Genomic DNA, 14,632 nt, shown 5'->3' with positions numbered 1-14,632 from the left:
GTAGTAGAAAATAACCTATATTAGTGTTGAATTCATAGTTTTCGCGGTCGCTGAAATAAATGGTGAAACTCTGATAGCATTAACTTCCAAATTCATGCTATGCTTCACCGGGCCGGGTGTCACCGGGGGAGGGGCGGGAAGTTGAGACATCGAGACATATAAAAGTAATCCAAGATGACAGATATAGTGTCAAATCCATAGTTCTCGCGGTCGCTGATATCAATAGTGACACTTCCATTAGCGATGATTTGCAAATTCAGCTAAAATGAATGTGGGCCGGGAGTCAGCTGGGGGGGGGGGGAGCGGATACCGAGACAAGTAAAAGTAATCCAAAATGACCGATATTAGTGTCAAATCCATAGTTTTCGCGGTCGCTGAGATCAATGGTGACACTTTCATTAGTGATTACTTGCAAATTCAGCTACCATTGTATGCGGGCCGCGAGTCAGCGGGGAGGGGATACCGAAACATGTAAAAGTAATACAAAATAACCGATATTAGTGTCAAATCCATAATTTTTGCGGTCGCTGAGATGAATGGTGACACTTTCATTAGCGATCACTTGCAAACTCAGCTACCATTGTATGCGAGCCGGGAGTCAGCGGGAAGGGGGGAGCGGAGGATACCGAGACATCTAAAAGTAATCCAAAATGATCGATTTAGTCTCAGATCCATAGTTTTCGCGGTTGCGGAAATGAGGGTAATACTCCCACAGGCCTTGACTTCTATGCGAAGAATGGGTATATTTAGCTAATATATATATATACTGATCAAAAAATTAGGGAATCAGATGAAAACACATGTAAAACTTCATACGAATAATGTGAGAACACTGTATCTTGTCCTGTTCAGATTGAAATCATGAAGGCCCAACGTGCAAACGAACCGCTTGAAACATCTGTGCACGTGATCAGTGACGTGGCGCTATCAGATATCATTTTGTAGTGTGGCGCTGCCAACACATTCCAGCTCCAGGATACCTTTGTTCTCATTGTTTAGTGCGTCACAAATCTACGTAGTGAAATTGCGCAACAACATGATTTGCCAGAATCGTTGGCATGGCAAGCTGTCGGCAGGTTGGAAGCTGGTCAGTCATGGCGGAAGGTGGCACATGCCATAGGAGTGGCACAAAGTGTGATTTCCCGATTGTGGAATCGATTTCAAACAACTGGAAGTGTTCGAAGAAGACAAGAACAGGGCCGTCCACTAACAACCAAAGCCAGAGACGATCGTTATCTCTTGTTAACAGCCCGTCGAAACCGGCGTCAGAATACAACTCTGCTCCCGCGAGCCTTCCGAACAACAACAGGACGCACAATATCCACTCAAACGGTCCGCAATCGCCTTCGAGAAGGTGGTCTCTACGCAGGTAGGCCTATGGTGTGTGTCCCATTAACTGCACAACACCGTGTTGATCGAAGAGCGTAGGCGGAGGAACATGGTGGGTGGGGACGCAATGAATGGGGCAATGTTTTGTTCTCTGACGAGTCTCGATTCAGTGTAGAGCCTGATAATCGACGTGTTTTCATGTGGGGAGAGTGTGGAACACGACACAATCCCATGTTTGTGCGAGAAAAATCCCAGTATCATGGTGGTGGACTGATGGTGTGGACCCGAATCAGCATTGGTGGGTGTACTGAGCTCCACATCATCCAAAATGGCTCTTTGGCGGCTCTCAGATATAGGGTGAGATCATGAAAACTCTTGTTCTTCCTTATGCTGGTGCTATTGGTGATTCGTTCCTTTTCATGGATGATAATACTCGTCCTCACAGAGCTCGGTTAGTGGATGAGATGCTGGATGCTGAGGGTATCGCTCGGATGAAGTGGACAGCATGCTCTCCGGATCTCATTCAGGTTAAGCATGTCTGGCATATGCTTGGCAAACGAATTGCCGCTAGGCCAGTAAATCCAACAACCATTCCAGAGCTGGAAGTCGCTCTTCTGGATGAGTGGCACAATATCCCCCAAGAACTCATCGATAATCTGATTGAATACATGCCACGCAGGTGCGAGGCTCTGTTGGCTATTCGAAGTAATCATATGACATATTAAGGAACAATCAGTGTTCTTGTCTTGCCTGTTTGTGAGCAGTTCGAGAGGTGCACACATAACCGTCTTGTATCATGAGCCATGTGAATAAGGTTTTCCGTGCCCCAACTCCAGTATGTGCTCCATTTTTCTAGTGTATCTTAAAGCATTCCTTCTTGTATGATATATATGAGTCAAACACAAGCTTATTCATACACCATCGTAAGGTCTTGTGGGATATTTCAGCTGAACCCCTAATTTTTTTAACATTATATACATATATAGTGGCGGATCCAGGATATGATCAAGAGAGGGGCTAAACCATAGTTTGCAGTTTTATCCAGTGTAAAACAGGATTGAAGCCCATTTTATGCAGTGTATACTTGAGTGTGAAGCGGGGCTATGGCCCCCTTGGATCCGCCTCTGTATATATATACAGATATACAGATGGTGATCAGAAAAATGAAAACAACTGTAGTTGACAACACGTCAGATGTATGGGTTGGCAGTGGTGTCGTGGCGCCCGCAGCGCCGAACCGATAGTGGTGGTGTGTTAGGTCGGTTTCCATACTACGTCAGGCGCAGTGGAACAGCAGTGTCCAGTGGCTGCAGCAGACGGAGGTAGTGTAAAATGGGAGAAATTTCAGATTTTTAAAGAGGGCAAATTGTTCGTGCGCGGTTATGACGGCAGTGGATACTTTGTTAGGTGTGTCGCGTGGGACAGTGTCGAAGGTGATGACGGCCTACACAACACACGGGAAAACAACATCGGGGAAGCGGAACAGTGGGCGAAAGAAAATCATGAGTGATAGGTCACGACGGGTATTAAAGCGCATTGTCACGCAGAACCATCGTGCCACTGCGGAGCAAGTGACGGAGGAACTCAATCAGCACCTCCCCCACCCAGTTGCGACAATCACAGTCCGCCGCGAATTATATGACATGAACTTACGGGGTCGTGTTGCACGGGCCAAACCGCTCATCGGGGACCATAACGCTTTCGCACGCCCCAAATGTTGCCGCGACCATGCAACTCTGACCGTTGAGGACTGGAAACGTGTGATATGGTCGGATGAGTCATCCTTCACCCTATTCCCAACCACGGGCCGTGTTTATGTGTGGAGAACGCCCAAAGAAGCTTATGATCTGCAGTGTCTCCGCACAATTGTGAAACATGGCGGCGGCTCGGTGATGCTGTGGGCCGCCATATCATGGTTTTCATTGGGTCCTGTGGTCACACTTAGCGGACGAATCACTGCCAACGATTATGTCGCAATTTTAGGAGTCCACTTGCATCCTATGGTCCGGATGTTGTTCCCGGACAATGACGCCATCTTCCAGGATGATAATGCACCCATTCGCACAGCTGGCGTTGTTGCAGCGTGGTTTGAGGAACATCGGGATGAAGTTCAACACCTCCCTTGGCCCGCGCAATCCCCAGATCTCAACATAATTGAACATCTGTGGTCCGTCTTGGAAACACGACTCCGACGACGATTTCCGCCTTCATCCTCTCTCACAGAACTGGCCGATGCCTTGCACGAGGAATGGTGTAAAATTTCACTTGCTACCATTCACGACCTCTATGCCTCCATCCCACGTCGCATCAAGGCTGTTCTAAAGGCGAAAGGTGGCCCGACAACATATTAATCTGGTCAGTTGCAATTTCTTTCAGGTGTTTCCATTTTTCAGATCCCCATCTGTATATATATGCATGATCGAAAATGGCCTCGAATCCATACTCGCTGAGATGAACAGAAGATGCCGTTTAAATCAACAAATCAGCCCCATTAGTACTCTAAGGAGGATGGTGACATGTAAAGATAATTGAAAATGATCGATATTAATGTCAAATTCATAGTTTTGGGGCTTCACAAGTTCATTGGTGACAGTTTTGGTGCCCTTTGTGTCCAAAATGAAACGTATTCTCCCCGTGCGAAGAACGGATATTCTGCTAGTCTGTAATAATAACTAACGAAAGTTTCACTTAATATATTTCTCGCTGCTCAAATTTGCTCACTTGTGCGGTATATGTGTGTAAAGTAGAATAAGAACTTGTTGCTTTAAGTATTTTTCCGTTAGCGAAATACATTCTATATACAGTAGGACGTCGATAATCCGAACGCGGTCATAGAAGCTTTTTACATTTTGTCTTAACGCTAGCGATAAACAAACAATAGCGTGTCCATCGACGTTATGTGAAGTCAGTGATTTACAAAAGTTCATTTATATGTAATTGTTCGTCATGTATTTTTATCTTTCTTTTTTCTTAGGCCTATAAGTTTTAAGTGTGATTTACAAGAACAGTGTTATTTAGAGTACAGCGAGGGACACTTCTGGATGGTAGAGCGGGGGACACTTCTAAATGGTACACCTTAGCCGTAAATCTCCATATGGCTGTACCATTTAGAAGTGTCCCCCGCTGTACAGCGGGGGACACTTCTGGATGGTACAGCCATATGGAGGTTTACGGCTAAAGTGCTCCACCACTTGAGTCCGAAGCATTTGCCGGGAAGTATTGCAACCGAATTAACTTTAAAAGAAGGAGGGTGGCATAAACGCCAGGCACTGAAAATTCCCGTACACTTGGGCGAAATTCCCACTATCGTCTACAGCATCATTTCTCCAAATAAAATGAATCTACTTCTTATGGCAAACATATTACTTGATATTTGTTCTATTTGTGGAGATAAATTGAAACAAAAAATTGAAGTCCAATCCTGTTGCTGTTGGAATGAACACTCTTTCTGCCGTTTGATCTGAAATGACTTTGCAGAGTCTGAATAAATATTCTGTCACTTCAGGAGGGTAGGAAGAGCGGATACCCCCCCCCTCCAGCAATATGAAAACATATACATTTAATCAAATGCTTAGTGAGAGTGAGCCCATTGGTATAACACTTTTATGATTTCAATCTTTGCTCCCAAGCCATCTTATGTCATAGCTGATGACCTTGGAAAACGAGAGATGCAAATATGATGAAACAGAGATACAGTCACATGCACAAATTTAGAATTAGAGACAAAATGATCGGATAGCATCCATATTTTGTCGAAAATTTTGATTTGGTAAGTAGACATGTAAAAGCTCACCCAAACCTGAGAGCATCCCACTACCAATTGTTGAATTCAAGTGAAGAACTCAGTTGAGAGCATCAGATGATTACGGAGGGGGAGAAACATCTTCAAATATGGGAAACAAATAATGAAAAAAATGGACTGCTCTGAGCAGGACTCGAACCAGGAACCTTCTGATTAGTAAGCAACTACTCTACTCACTCATCCACGGAGCCACACTGAACGCTGGGCAGTCATACGTCACAAACATTTTTGTAAGGAGGAAAGCTAGGTCGACCGCGAGGGTGAATCAGTGGTCACGATGATAAACAACCGAGTTTGTTTTTCGAAGTCCGAAAAAGTGAGCCTAGATCCGTCAAAATTCCCGCAGATATATCAGGCCCATAGCCAGAACTCGAAAGCAGGGGGTTGCCGAGAGTACTTCTGGGGGGCCCAACCTGACTCCACGTTTTCATATCTATTGTTGCTATTTAACCTTTATACACTTGGCAAGAATTTGAACGAAATCGTAGGCTCTCACGCTGGGGACCTAGGGGACCTCCTAATTACAAATTCCCCCTTATGTATAGCTCGTTGGAAAGCTTACAAAGAACTGATTCCAACGAGGTATCACTTGTGGAATTCCCACCCTAATCGTAGAAGAAGAAAGTTCATAAAACTTTTTTAAAATACGAAAAAATTAGAACTTGGGGTGCCCTTGCAACCCATACAGACACCCAATGCTGACAAAACGATGATTATGTATATACAATACACTTATTATAATAGTACTTTAAAAAATGGTAGAAATTGCTGCAATGCAAAGCGAGAGAAAAAATCAGAAAAAAATCTATAAGGCGCCCTGTATATAATTTTCGAAGGGCTGTTACAGAAATTCGCGTTGGCGGCCCTGGTGAACCCTCTAATCATGATTGAAACACCGTTGGATATGTTATGGAACACAGATTGCAACGAGGCAACAAGAGTTATGCTTCTAGACCAATTCAGTGAAAAAATATCTCGTCTTATATGGAAGTCCAGAAAATAAATGTAATTTACGTTAAAAAAAAATGATACTTAAAAACTTGGCCAACCTTGTCCCTTTCCTACTTCCCTCATATAAGTAACAAGTACTTTTGCAGGGTATTAGCGTGAAATTTTTATGACAGTACCCCCAATGGAGAATGCCCCCAAAAAATTAACGAAAAAAAAAAACACGAAATTTACCTTTCTCGTCTCCGCCGTGGTACTCCCCACATACATACAATGCATATCGGCGACAAGCTTCATCTTTCACAAAGACTTTGATACCAAAATTATCTTCCTAGCTTAATTAGGGGCTGAGTTATTAAGGTTTAAAGTCCAACGCAGCAGATGCGTCCTTTGGCGTTTAAAGGTTAACTTACGATCATTGTATTCCCAAACAAGAATTCAGAGTAGAAATAATCGAAAACTACACAGAAAATAATTAAAGGTCAGTACATGGTGGAAAGACTACAAGGTGGATGCAATGTAGTGCTACATTCTTGTCGCTCTGGCGCATGACGTCATTTTGGTCGCAGACGTGACCAGCGAGAGTCAGATGAAATTTTAACAAGCGCTTGCTCGCTGATATCTTACACACAAACTTCTCTTCTATTTATAGTGATCTTCAACGAAGTAAAAATTTTAGTACAAACAATAATCATATAAACGTAATGTAATCAATGCTTAAGCTAAGCGAATTCAAAGGAAGATATTTACAATAGCAAAAGAAACAGCAATATCAGTTCATAAATTTATTAAACAACTTTGAAGCTTGAACAAGCCAATATTACTCACTACATTTTCTGCTTTTTCTTTCTTTCTTTCTTTTCTTTTTTAAACATCTGAAGTAATACACTCGAGTATGTATAAGCCTGAATAATCTATATATAACACAGTGGGTCGTTAATGCATTTCATTATTATATATTTATGTATGCTCAAGTATATTTTCGTAACACATTGATCGGTTTTGATTTACTATTATTATTATTTTGCTTGAAAGAGAATTCTTTACTGATAACTCATATAAATTTTGAGAATATCTCAAGGGAGAATTCATGGTTTTCGTAAACAGAAATGCACGTACGTATATTTTCGTTATGCTTGAACAGTTTTTTTAAAGAGGTTGCTCCCACGTAAGTTTCGTCAGAATCTCAGGGGAGGTTAAAAACTTTATTGAGCAGGGACGCACGTATTAAATATTTTAAACATCGTTTTTATTTTTGATTTATATTTAAAAAATCATATTTGAAGTCGCTGATCGCTTATTTATAGAATTTGTATTTAAGGAAGAGGTTTGGTGAAACTGACAATTCTCTGAATATTAGTGTCAAAATTTACACCATAACAAACTGTATTATTAAACACTTGTACGAAATAAAACGTTACATATACTATTGTGTTCTAAAATATATAGAAATAAATATGTATATACAAAACACCTCAAACAAATAAATTGCAACATGACTATTTCAAGCAAGAAACAAAGTACTAGGCGTAGGTGAAGACGATGTAGGGGTGTTACAGCTAGACTAGAAAACATATAAACCATAAAATTACATAATTTTCTTAATTTTCTTGATAAGTTTTCTCTTTTCTGTCCCGTGGACTAAAGAAGACAAAAGATAAATGCAAGTGAATGATTATGTGGAATTTGGTGGAATGAGAATGCGGGAGTACCCCCGAGAAACTCACGGACACGATGTTGTCTACCACAAACTCACTTGACCGAGAAGCGGACCAGTATCCCTTGCATCAGAGGTGAGCCTTCTGCCACTGAGCCACCGTGCTTCCTTGATTAGTTGAGAATCTACTATATTTTTAAATTTACTGCAGTCATTCTTATTTTTTTTAATTCTGGGGGGGGGACTAAATATGTATATGTAATTATCCAAAGTTATGATTAAAATGAACGAAAATTTCAAAATCTGAGTGTAAAAATGTCCCGACAATGTCGCCCTGACATGGTAGGTGGATACTTTATTCTCTTGATCTAATACATTGTTATATAACTTTGTAACCGTTAATCGTTATTACGAACCTTCCATTTGTTAGTTAATTTGAAGTGCAACGTCCCGTTTTAGCACCGAGGCTACAGGGAATGCAGACCTCCAGAATGAAATGAGACCTGAACTACGTACTTTAATGCGTTCAATGCTCTCCATTTGCGTAACTCGAGGGAGGTAAGCCTCCTAGATCATCGTGCCTCCCTTCTCGAGTTACATGTCTGCCTCTGTGGGAAAAATTTTGTCTCAATATCTTATGTAGAAGGAAATGATGATAGAAATGATAACCTCTGTCGGTTCCCCTCCCTCATGATTTCGAATCCGAATCTTGCTTCAAAGTTCGTTTTTTTAAATCGTACTATTGGATTTTTGTATGCAGAATCAACACAAGGTGCTGTAGCCCTATATACTATTATTACATACTATTAATACTAAAAAGAAACTACATAATGAAATCGCTTTTTTATAATTTCATTTAACATTGCATTTATTTATTACTTTTATGTAAAACTTACCATATTTTAGGTTTATTTTGTCCTGTCGCCTGCATGCTAAAATCCATTTCTGGAGACATTCCCCCTATTTTTGAGGAAATCTAAAGTATTTTATATTAGTTCCCTTAGTTTTTCTGTAATAGTTACTACAGCCGTACAGTGCACAGTTAGGCATTCTTGATATCATTTAAAAGAACAAAGAATTTCCACTTGTCATTTAAAGCCGCGCTTTTTCCCGTTGTCTCTTGCAAACCAGATGACGTCACAGCCACGACAGCGCTCCAGGCGACATGCGCATGCAACCACCTTGTAGTCTTTCCACCATGGGTCAGTAATGTGAAACATACTGTATAATGCATTATGTACTGTATATCAGATGACCATCTTGCTATTTAAAAATATCCCCATACTCCCATCTATTTTACATTTATAGATCCGTATTTCCAATGTGTGAATTAAAGAACATTTTACAAGGGGAATAAAGTGAACATTTGAAAATTATCATGAGGAAATTCAAAATTTATATGAGACATCCAGCTTAACAGAGAGGAATTTCTCCATCATTCCCCTAGTAATTTGCACACTGCGTATTTCAGAATCTTTTCACTACATATTAAATGCATTTTTTTCTAAGACAAATTTGGAGAAAAAGTAACTCTAAGAGTTTGTATAAATTGAATTACATTGAAAACTTAATAAACAATGATATGTAATTGTTTGAAGTAAGATATAAAGCATTCATATGAAGGAATTAATACAGAAATAAAATAGATGAATAAGCTATACTATAGTTACAATTTGGACAATCCGTACTCCTCTATAATTCTGTACTGTGTGTGTAAAAGTTTAAAATTTTAGTTAAATGATCAAAGCCAATAACAAATAATGAATGTATAGCTGATTCATCAATTTATTTTTCTTGTGAATAAAGCAATAGGGAGGGAGACAACAGTGGCTCAGTGTTAGAGCGTTCACTCTGGTTCGATCCCAGATCGCGCCCAGGGGCGTTCTTTGGGGAGGGCAGGGAGGGGCAATTGCCCTCCCCCTGAGTTTGAGATTTATATAGATGTTATCAATGGACTAGTAGTAATCAGTGAAAAACGCGAAATTTTACATATATCAAGAGGTCTTGCCCTCCCCCCAAGCAAAATCTGAAATGATGATACTGCTCACGCCAAGTGAAGTTTGTGGTGGACAAACACCGTGTGCGTGGTTTTCTCGGGTTCTCCCGTTTCCTTCCACTTTCTTCATTCCAATAGCTCATTCATTTATTCTCATCATCACCGTCCCCTTTAGCCTATTCGGCATAACCGTGGCCCGTAAAACTCAAAGATTCTTTAAGAAAAAAGAAAAAAAAGAAAAAGAAAAGAAAAGAAAATGCGTCTACTTACTTGACTTTAAAAAGCTGCAATCGCCTATTCTTCATTGCGTTGAACTTCTGCAGAACTTTCATGATGTCTATGCAGTGTTGCCAATTTGGGGGAAAAGTCGCTAAATCTAGGGGATTTGACCACCAAGATAGCGACAAAAAATCATTTTTCCGATTGCGACTTTTTTGGGGATTTTTAAATAACGATTTAGCGACTTAGTTACAAATCTAGCGACTTTTGCGCAACGAACAATCTGTTCATCTGTAGTCAAGCACTGTTAGTTCACATCAAATTGTATTTTTTTTTCTTTTCTTCCTTTTTGTTTGTTTAAATCACCACAAGCGGTGTCGAGTTTCAGAGTGCAGCCTAGCACGCCTCCGCGTCTCTGCATTGTTTTCTGTTACCCTTGCCCTCTAACGGAGAACAATTCCAACCTTCACGTCCTTTAGTTAGCAGAGCTTTCGTTGAGAGGCACAAGTAATGCAGCATTACCGATATTAACGAGATTAGTTGAAGAGTGAATATAAGCGAAGGGGTGTGTTTGTTGTATTCGTCCTTGACCTGTGCGACTTTTTTAATTATTGTGCACATTTCCAAACGCGTGTAACGTAAGTACTGTATTTTTAAAATTATTTCGCAACTATCATGGCTCCAAAATATGAAAGAAATACCGGAAACAATGGGAAACAATCCCTGAATTTAAAGATTGGTTGCGTCCTGTTGACAAAGACGTGACTAGAGCATATTGTTTATTTTGCAAGTGTGAGGTGTACGCAAAGTTAACAGACTTAAGAAAGCATGCTGCTACACAAAAGCATAAAAAATGTGCGGATCCTTTTTGCAGCAGTCGTCAAGTTGAAATTGGATTTTAAAGTTGAAGAACCAAGGCGCCATTCAAGCGCAGTAGAAGCCAGTATAGCTATGTTTGTTGCGGAACATTGTTCATTGTTGTCTTCCGACCATTTATCTCAGTTGTGTCAGAAACATTTTCCTGATAGCAAAGCTGCTCCAGAACTACGAATGCATCGTACAAAGTGTACAGAAATTATAAATAATGTTCTTTCTCCTCATTTCTGTGATGTCTTGCGTAAAGATATTGGTGATAAGTGTTATAGTTTGATTGTTGATGAGTGTACAGACATATCCGTAACAAAGATGCTCGGTGTTTGTGTACGATATTTTAGTATGACGTCACAAAAAATAATTTCGACCCATTTAGGGCTACTTGAAATTGAATCCGGTACTGCTGTTGCTATTGTGTCCGCAATAACGAGTTTGTTAAAGTGTATAAATCTGAAACCTGAGAACCTGACAGGGTTAGGGGTTGACAACGCATCAGTAAATACAGGTGTAAATAAAGGGGTTTATGAACTACTAAAACAAGAACTTAACATCCCACATTTAATCATGGTACGATGCACGTGTCATTCGTTGCAGCTTGCAGTTTCCCATGCAAGTGAAGAAACTGTTCCAAGAAACATTGAATTCCTAATCCGCGAAACGTATAATTGGTTTCAACATTCATCCAAACGTCAGTTGCAATATAAGAACTTATATAATACAATCAACGATGGAGAGGAGCCATTGAAAATTACGAGGGTGTGTGATACTCGATGGCTTTCAATCGAACCCGCAGTGACCAGAATTATCGCTCAATGGGATGAATTGAAGCTCCATTTTGAAACTGCAAGATCAAAAGAGAATTGTTACACGGCAGAAGTGCTCTATAACATGTATTCTGATGTTACAAATAGGTTATATATTCAATTTTTGAAATCAATTGTTAGTGAAGTTCAAAAAGTGACAAAGGCTTTGGAAAGCGAAAATTGTGATCCAACGAAACTGTTAAACGATCTGATCAATCTCGTAGTTTCAGTGTGTAGGAGGGTGATGATTCCAACAGCTAAAATAAATCCCTTAACAGACGATATTGATTCACATCTTGACCCAAAACCTTATTTAGGATACGAATTTGAAAATATGTTGAGTAAATCAAATCTGAATATCGACTGTGAGAACAACTTGCGACGCCGTTGTATTTCCTTCGTTGTAAAATTATCGAAAGAACTAAAGAACCGTTTACCTTATAATCTAGACATACTACAAAAAATGTCAATGCTTTCTGTAAGTGAATGCCTTAAAGCTGTCAGGCCTTCGATTGTGGAACTTGCTGAACTTTTGTCATATGAGGAGGCGGTAATTGATGCTATAGTTAATCAGTGGCGAAATATTAACTTCGTCAAGTGGAGTAACACTGCAAATACAATCGAATTTTGGGTTGAAGTTGGAAATTATCGTGATTCAACAGGTGAAAATCCATTTTACGAATTGTGGTGCCTTGCAATAAAAGTTCTCAGTCTTCCATATTCAAACGCTGAAGTAGAGAGGCTGTTTAGCCAAGTGCACATTGTAAAATCCAAGCTGCGTAACAGAATGCATATTCGTACATTAAATGCCATCCTTACTGTTAGGAGTGGTCTAAGACGTCTAGGTACCAATTGCTTCTCATACGAACTGCCTAAATCTGTTTTGAGTGTTATTGGTACAACCAGTTGTTACACTAAAAGTGCAACTATCCAAGGGGAAGCAGGCTGCAGTGCTAGTGCTGACACAGAAACTGAGATGTTTGAATTTTTAGATGACGATTGACTGGTAAGTAAAAACTACTTATCGCTATATATTTTGAATTTATTTTAATCTCATTAAAATGAAATTGATCGCTAAGTGAAAATCTATATTGTACTAAAAAGGAAAATATAATTATTGTATCTAAGTGCAATATTAATGTTAATTACATGTGATTCTTTCGATTACGATTTTACTTATGTTTCTGTAGTGTATGTAGAGCTATGACTTAAAACTGATCGCAGAACTGTTATAGACAAACACACACACACACACACACTATATATATATATATATATATGTATATATATATATATACATATATATATATACATATATATATATATATATATATATATATATATATATATATATATATACATACATATATATATATATATATATATATATATATATATATATATATATATATATATATATATATATATATATGGGAACCTTGTTGAAAACATGATAAATCATATAAATTACATCTGAAACTTTAAATTAATGTATACAGACAACGGATTTCACTAATAATTTTTTTAGCGACCTTTCATCCAAAATTGGAGTCATTTTATATCTCATTTAGCGACTTTTTGTGTCCAACTTTTGGCAACACTGTGTCTATGTTTGCAGTTCGCTTCTTTTCAAACGCAAGAAACACCAGGTTGGCCAATCGTTTCTGACTCATGGAAAGTCTTTCTGGGCTATTTATGCGGGTCAACACAGAAAACGAAGATTCACATAACGCGGTACTGCATACAAATGTTCGGATAGAAGCAAGTAGAGCATAAGTATCTTCATAAGCCATTTTAACCCTATAGATTTCACTGAAGGCGTCAGAAGAATTACATTTGCGAACATACGCCTTTGCAACAGCAAGTTCTTCTTTAGACGGTATGGTAATTCCTAATGAAGATAAGTAGTCTGTTTTCGGAAGCTTGAGATTTTCTGCTGAAGTAACTGCGTCCAACAAATCATTGTTACTGTGGAATCGTCTGTTAATTTCTATAAGAATTAAATCAGTCGACTCGTAGAACACCTGTCGCAAACACTCAACTTCTGTATTCCCTACACCAGTTGTTTCTGCTACAACAAAATCCTGTAGTGACGTACTTATTTTTCTTTTCCTTGAAGGGCGTTGACAAGCTTCTTCAATGTGGGTATCTTCTATCATGCGATTTGCTTCACCTACAATATCTCGAAACGTTTCATCATTTCGAATATTGTTCAATGTTTCCACAGCAGCATCAACCAGTTTTCGTGCGGTACTTAAACTTGCTTCATGCGACTGGAGAATTTCATCAACAGGATGAAGAATTTCAAGTATTTTTTTCATCAATAATAAACAAAATCGGAACTGCAATTTCCCAACAGTCAGAATAAGTCCAGTACTTTCTACTAATTCATCCCCATTAAAATTCCCGTTCTTAACCAATTTTAGCACCTCCAATATTTCCATATAATTCTCGCGAATTATTTGTATTACCCGTAAATGTCCTGACCAACGGTGTTCTAAAAGACGAGCAAGATTCCGATCTTCATACAAAGTAGCAATTTTACTTCTTTTAAGGAAAGTATAAAGCATGACACACTGATCAAAATGTTGTTTGACAAGAGGAATATCGTTCACACATTTAATTACTACTAAATGCAATCTGTGATTGAAACAATGTATGTAAGGAATATCACGTCCTAGTCGATGCTGTATTATTGCTTGCACTCCGTCCTTCTTCCCGCTCATCACAGAAGCCCCATCGTAACACTGGCTCAACAGTCTTGTGCAATCTAAACCATAGTCCCGAAGAACATTAAGTGTGAGATCGGCAAAGGAATCGGCACTAAGAGATGGCAGACTTTCTATGCTTAAAATAGACTCACGAACTTTTCCGTCCTTCACATATCGAATACCGATACCCACATCTTCTCGATTGTTTTGTCACGTGTTCCATCCTCCAATAGAGTGAACCATGGCACATCTGCACTGTTAATGTCATCAACAATATTTTCTCGAACAGTATCT

The 14,632-nt window shown here is 39.3% G+C and overlaps 2 protein-coding genes across 2 annotated transcripts; one reads left to right on the top strand and one right to left on the bottom strand.

Annotated features, from left to right (window-relative positions):
- The first annotated feature begins 10,779 nt into the window (after window positions 1-10,779).
- Window positions 10,780-12,630, top strand: LOC145671683 (uncharacterized). The gene has a single exon (XM_081740884.1). It carries the CDS (start codon window positions 10,780-10,782, stop codon window positions 12,628-12,630), a length of 1,851 nt encoding a protein of 616 aa, XP_081597010.1.
- A 39-nt stretch (window positions 12,631-12,669) lies between these two features.
- LOC145671682 (zinc finger MYM-type protein 1-like) lies at window positions 12,670-14,353 on the bottom strand. Its single transcript, XM_081740883.1, has 2 exons — window positions 13,217-14,353; window positions 12,670-12,723 (listed from the first exon to the last, which is right to left on the bottom strand). Exons 1-2 carry the CDS (start codon window positions 14,351-14,353, stop codon window positions 12,670-12,672), a joined length of 1,191 nt encoding a protein of 396 aa, XP_081597009.1.
- Between the last annotated feature and the right edge of the window lie 279 nt (window positions 14,354-14,632).

This window comes from Thermobia domestica, chromosome 15, assembly GCF_964235325.1.
Source record: "Thermobia domestica chromosome 15, izTheDome1.hap1.1, whole genome shotgun sequence".
Taxonomy (NCBI): Eukaryota; Metazoa; Arthropoda; class Insecta; order Zygentoma; family Lepismatidae; genus Thermobia; species Thermobia domestica.
This window is presented reverse-complemented; position numbering and strand designations above follow the sequence as displayed.

What these genes read in the sequence shown, in the direction of transcription:
- LOC145671683 (XM_081740884.1), top strand. Translation starts at nt 10,780, where the DNA reads ATGCTGCTACACAAAAGCATAAAAAATGTGCGGATCCTTTTTGCAGCA.
- LOC145671682 (XM_081740883.1), bottom strand. Translation starts at nt 14,353, where the DNA reads ATGAGCGGGAAGAAGGACGGAGTGCAAGCAATAATACAGCATCGACTA. An exon ending in TAGACACAGTGTTGCCAAAA is followed by an intron (nt 12,724 to 13,216) that starts GTTGGACACAAA and finishes TTTCCTTTTTAG; the next exon opens with TACAATATAGATTTTCACTT.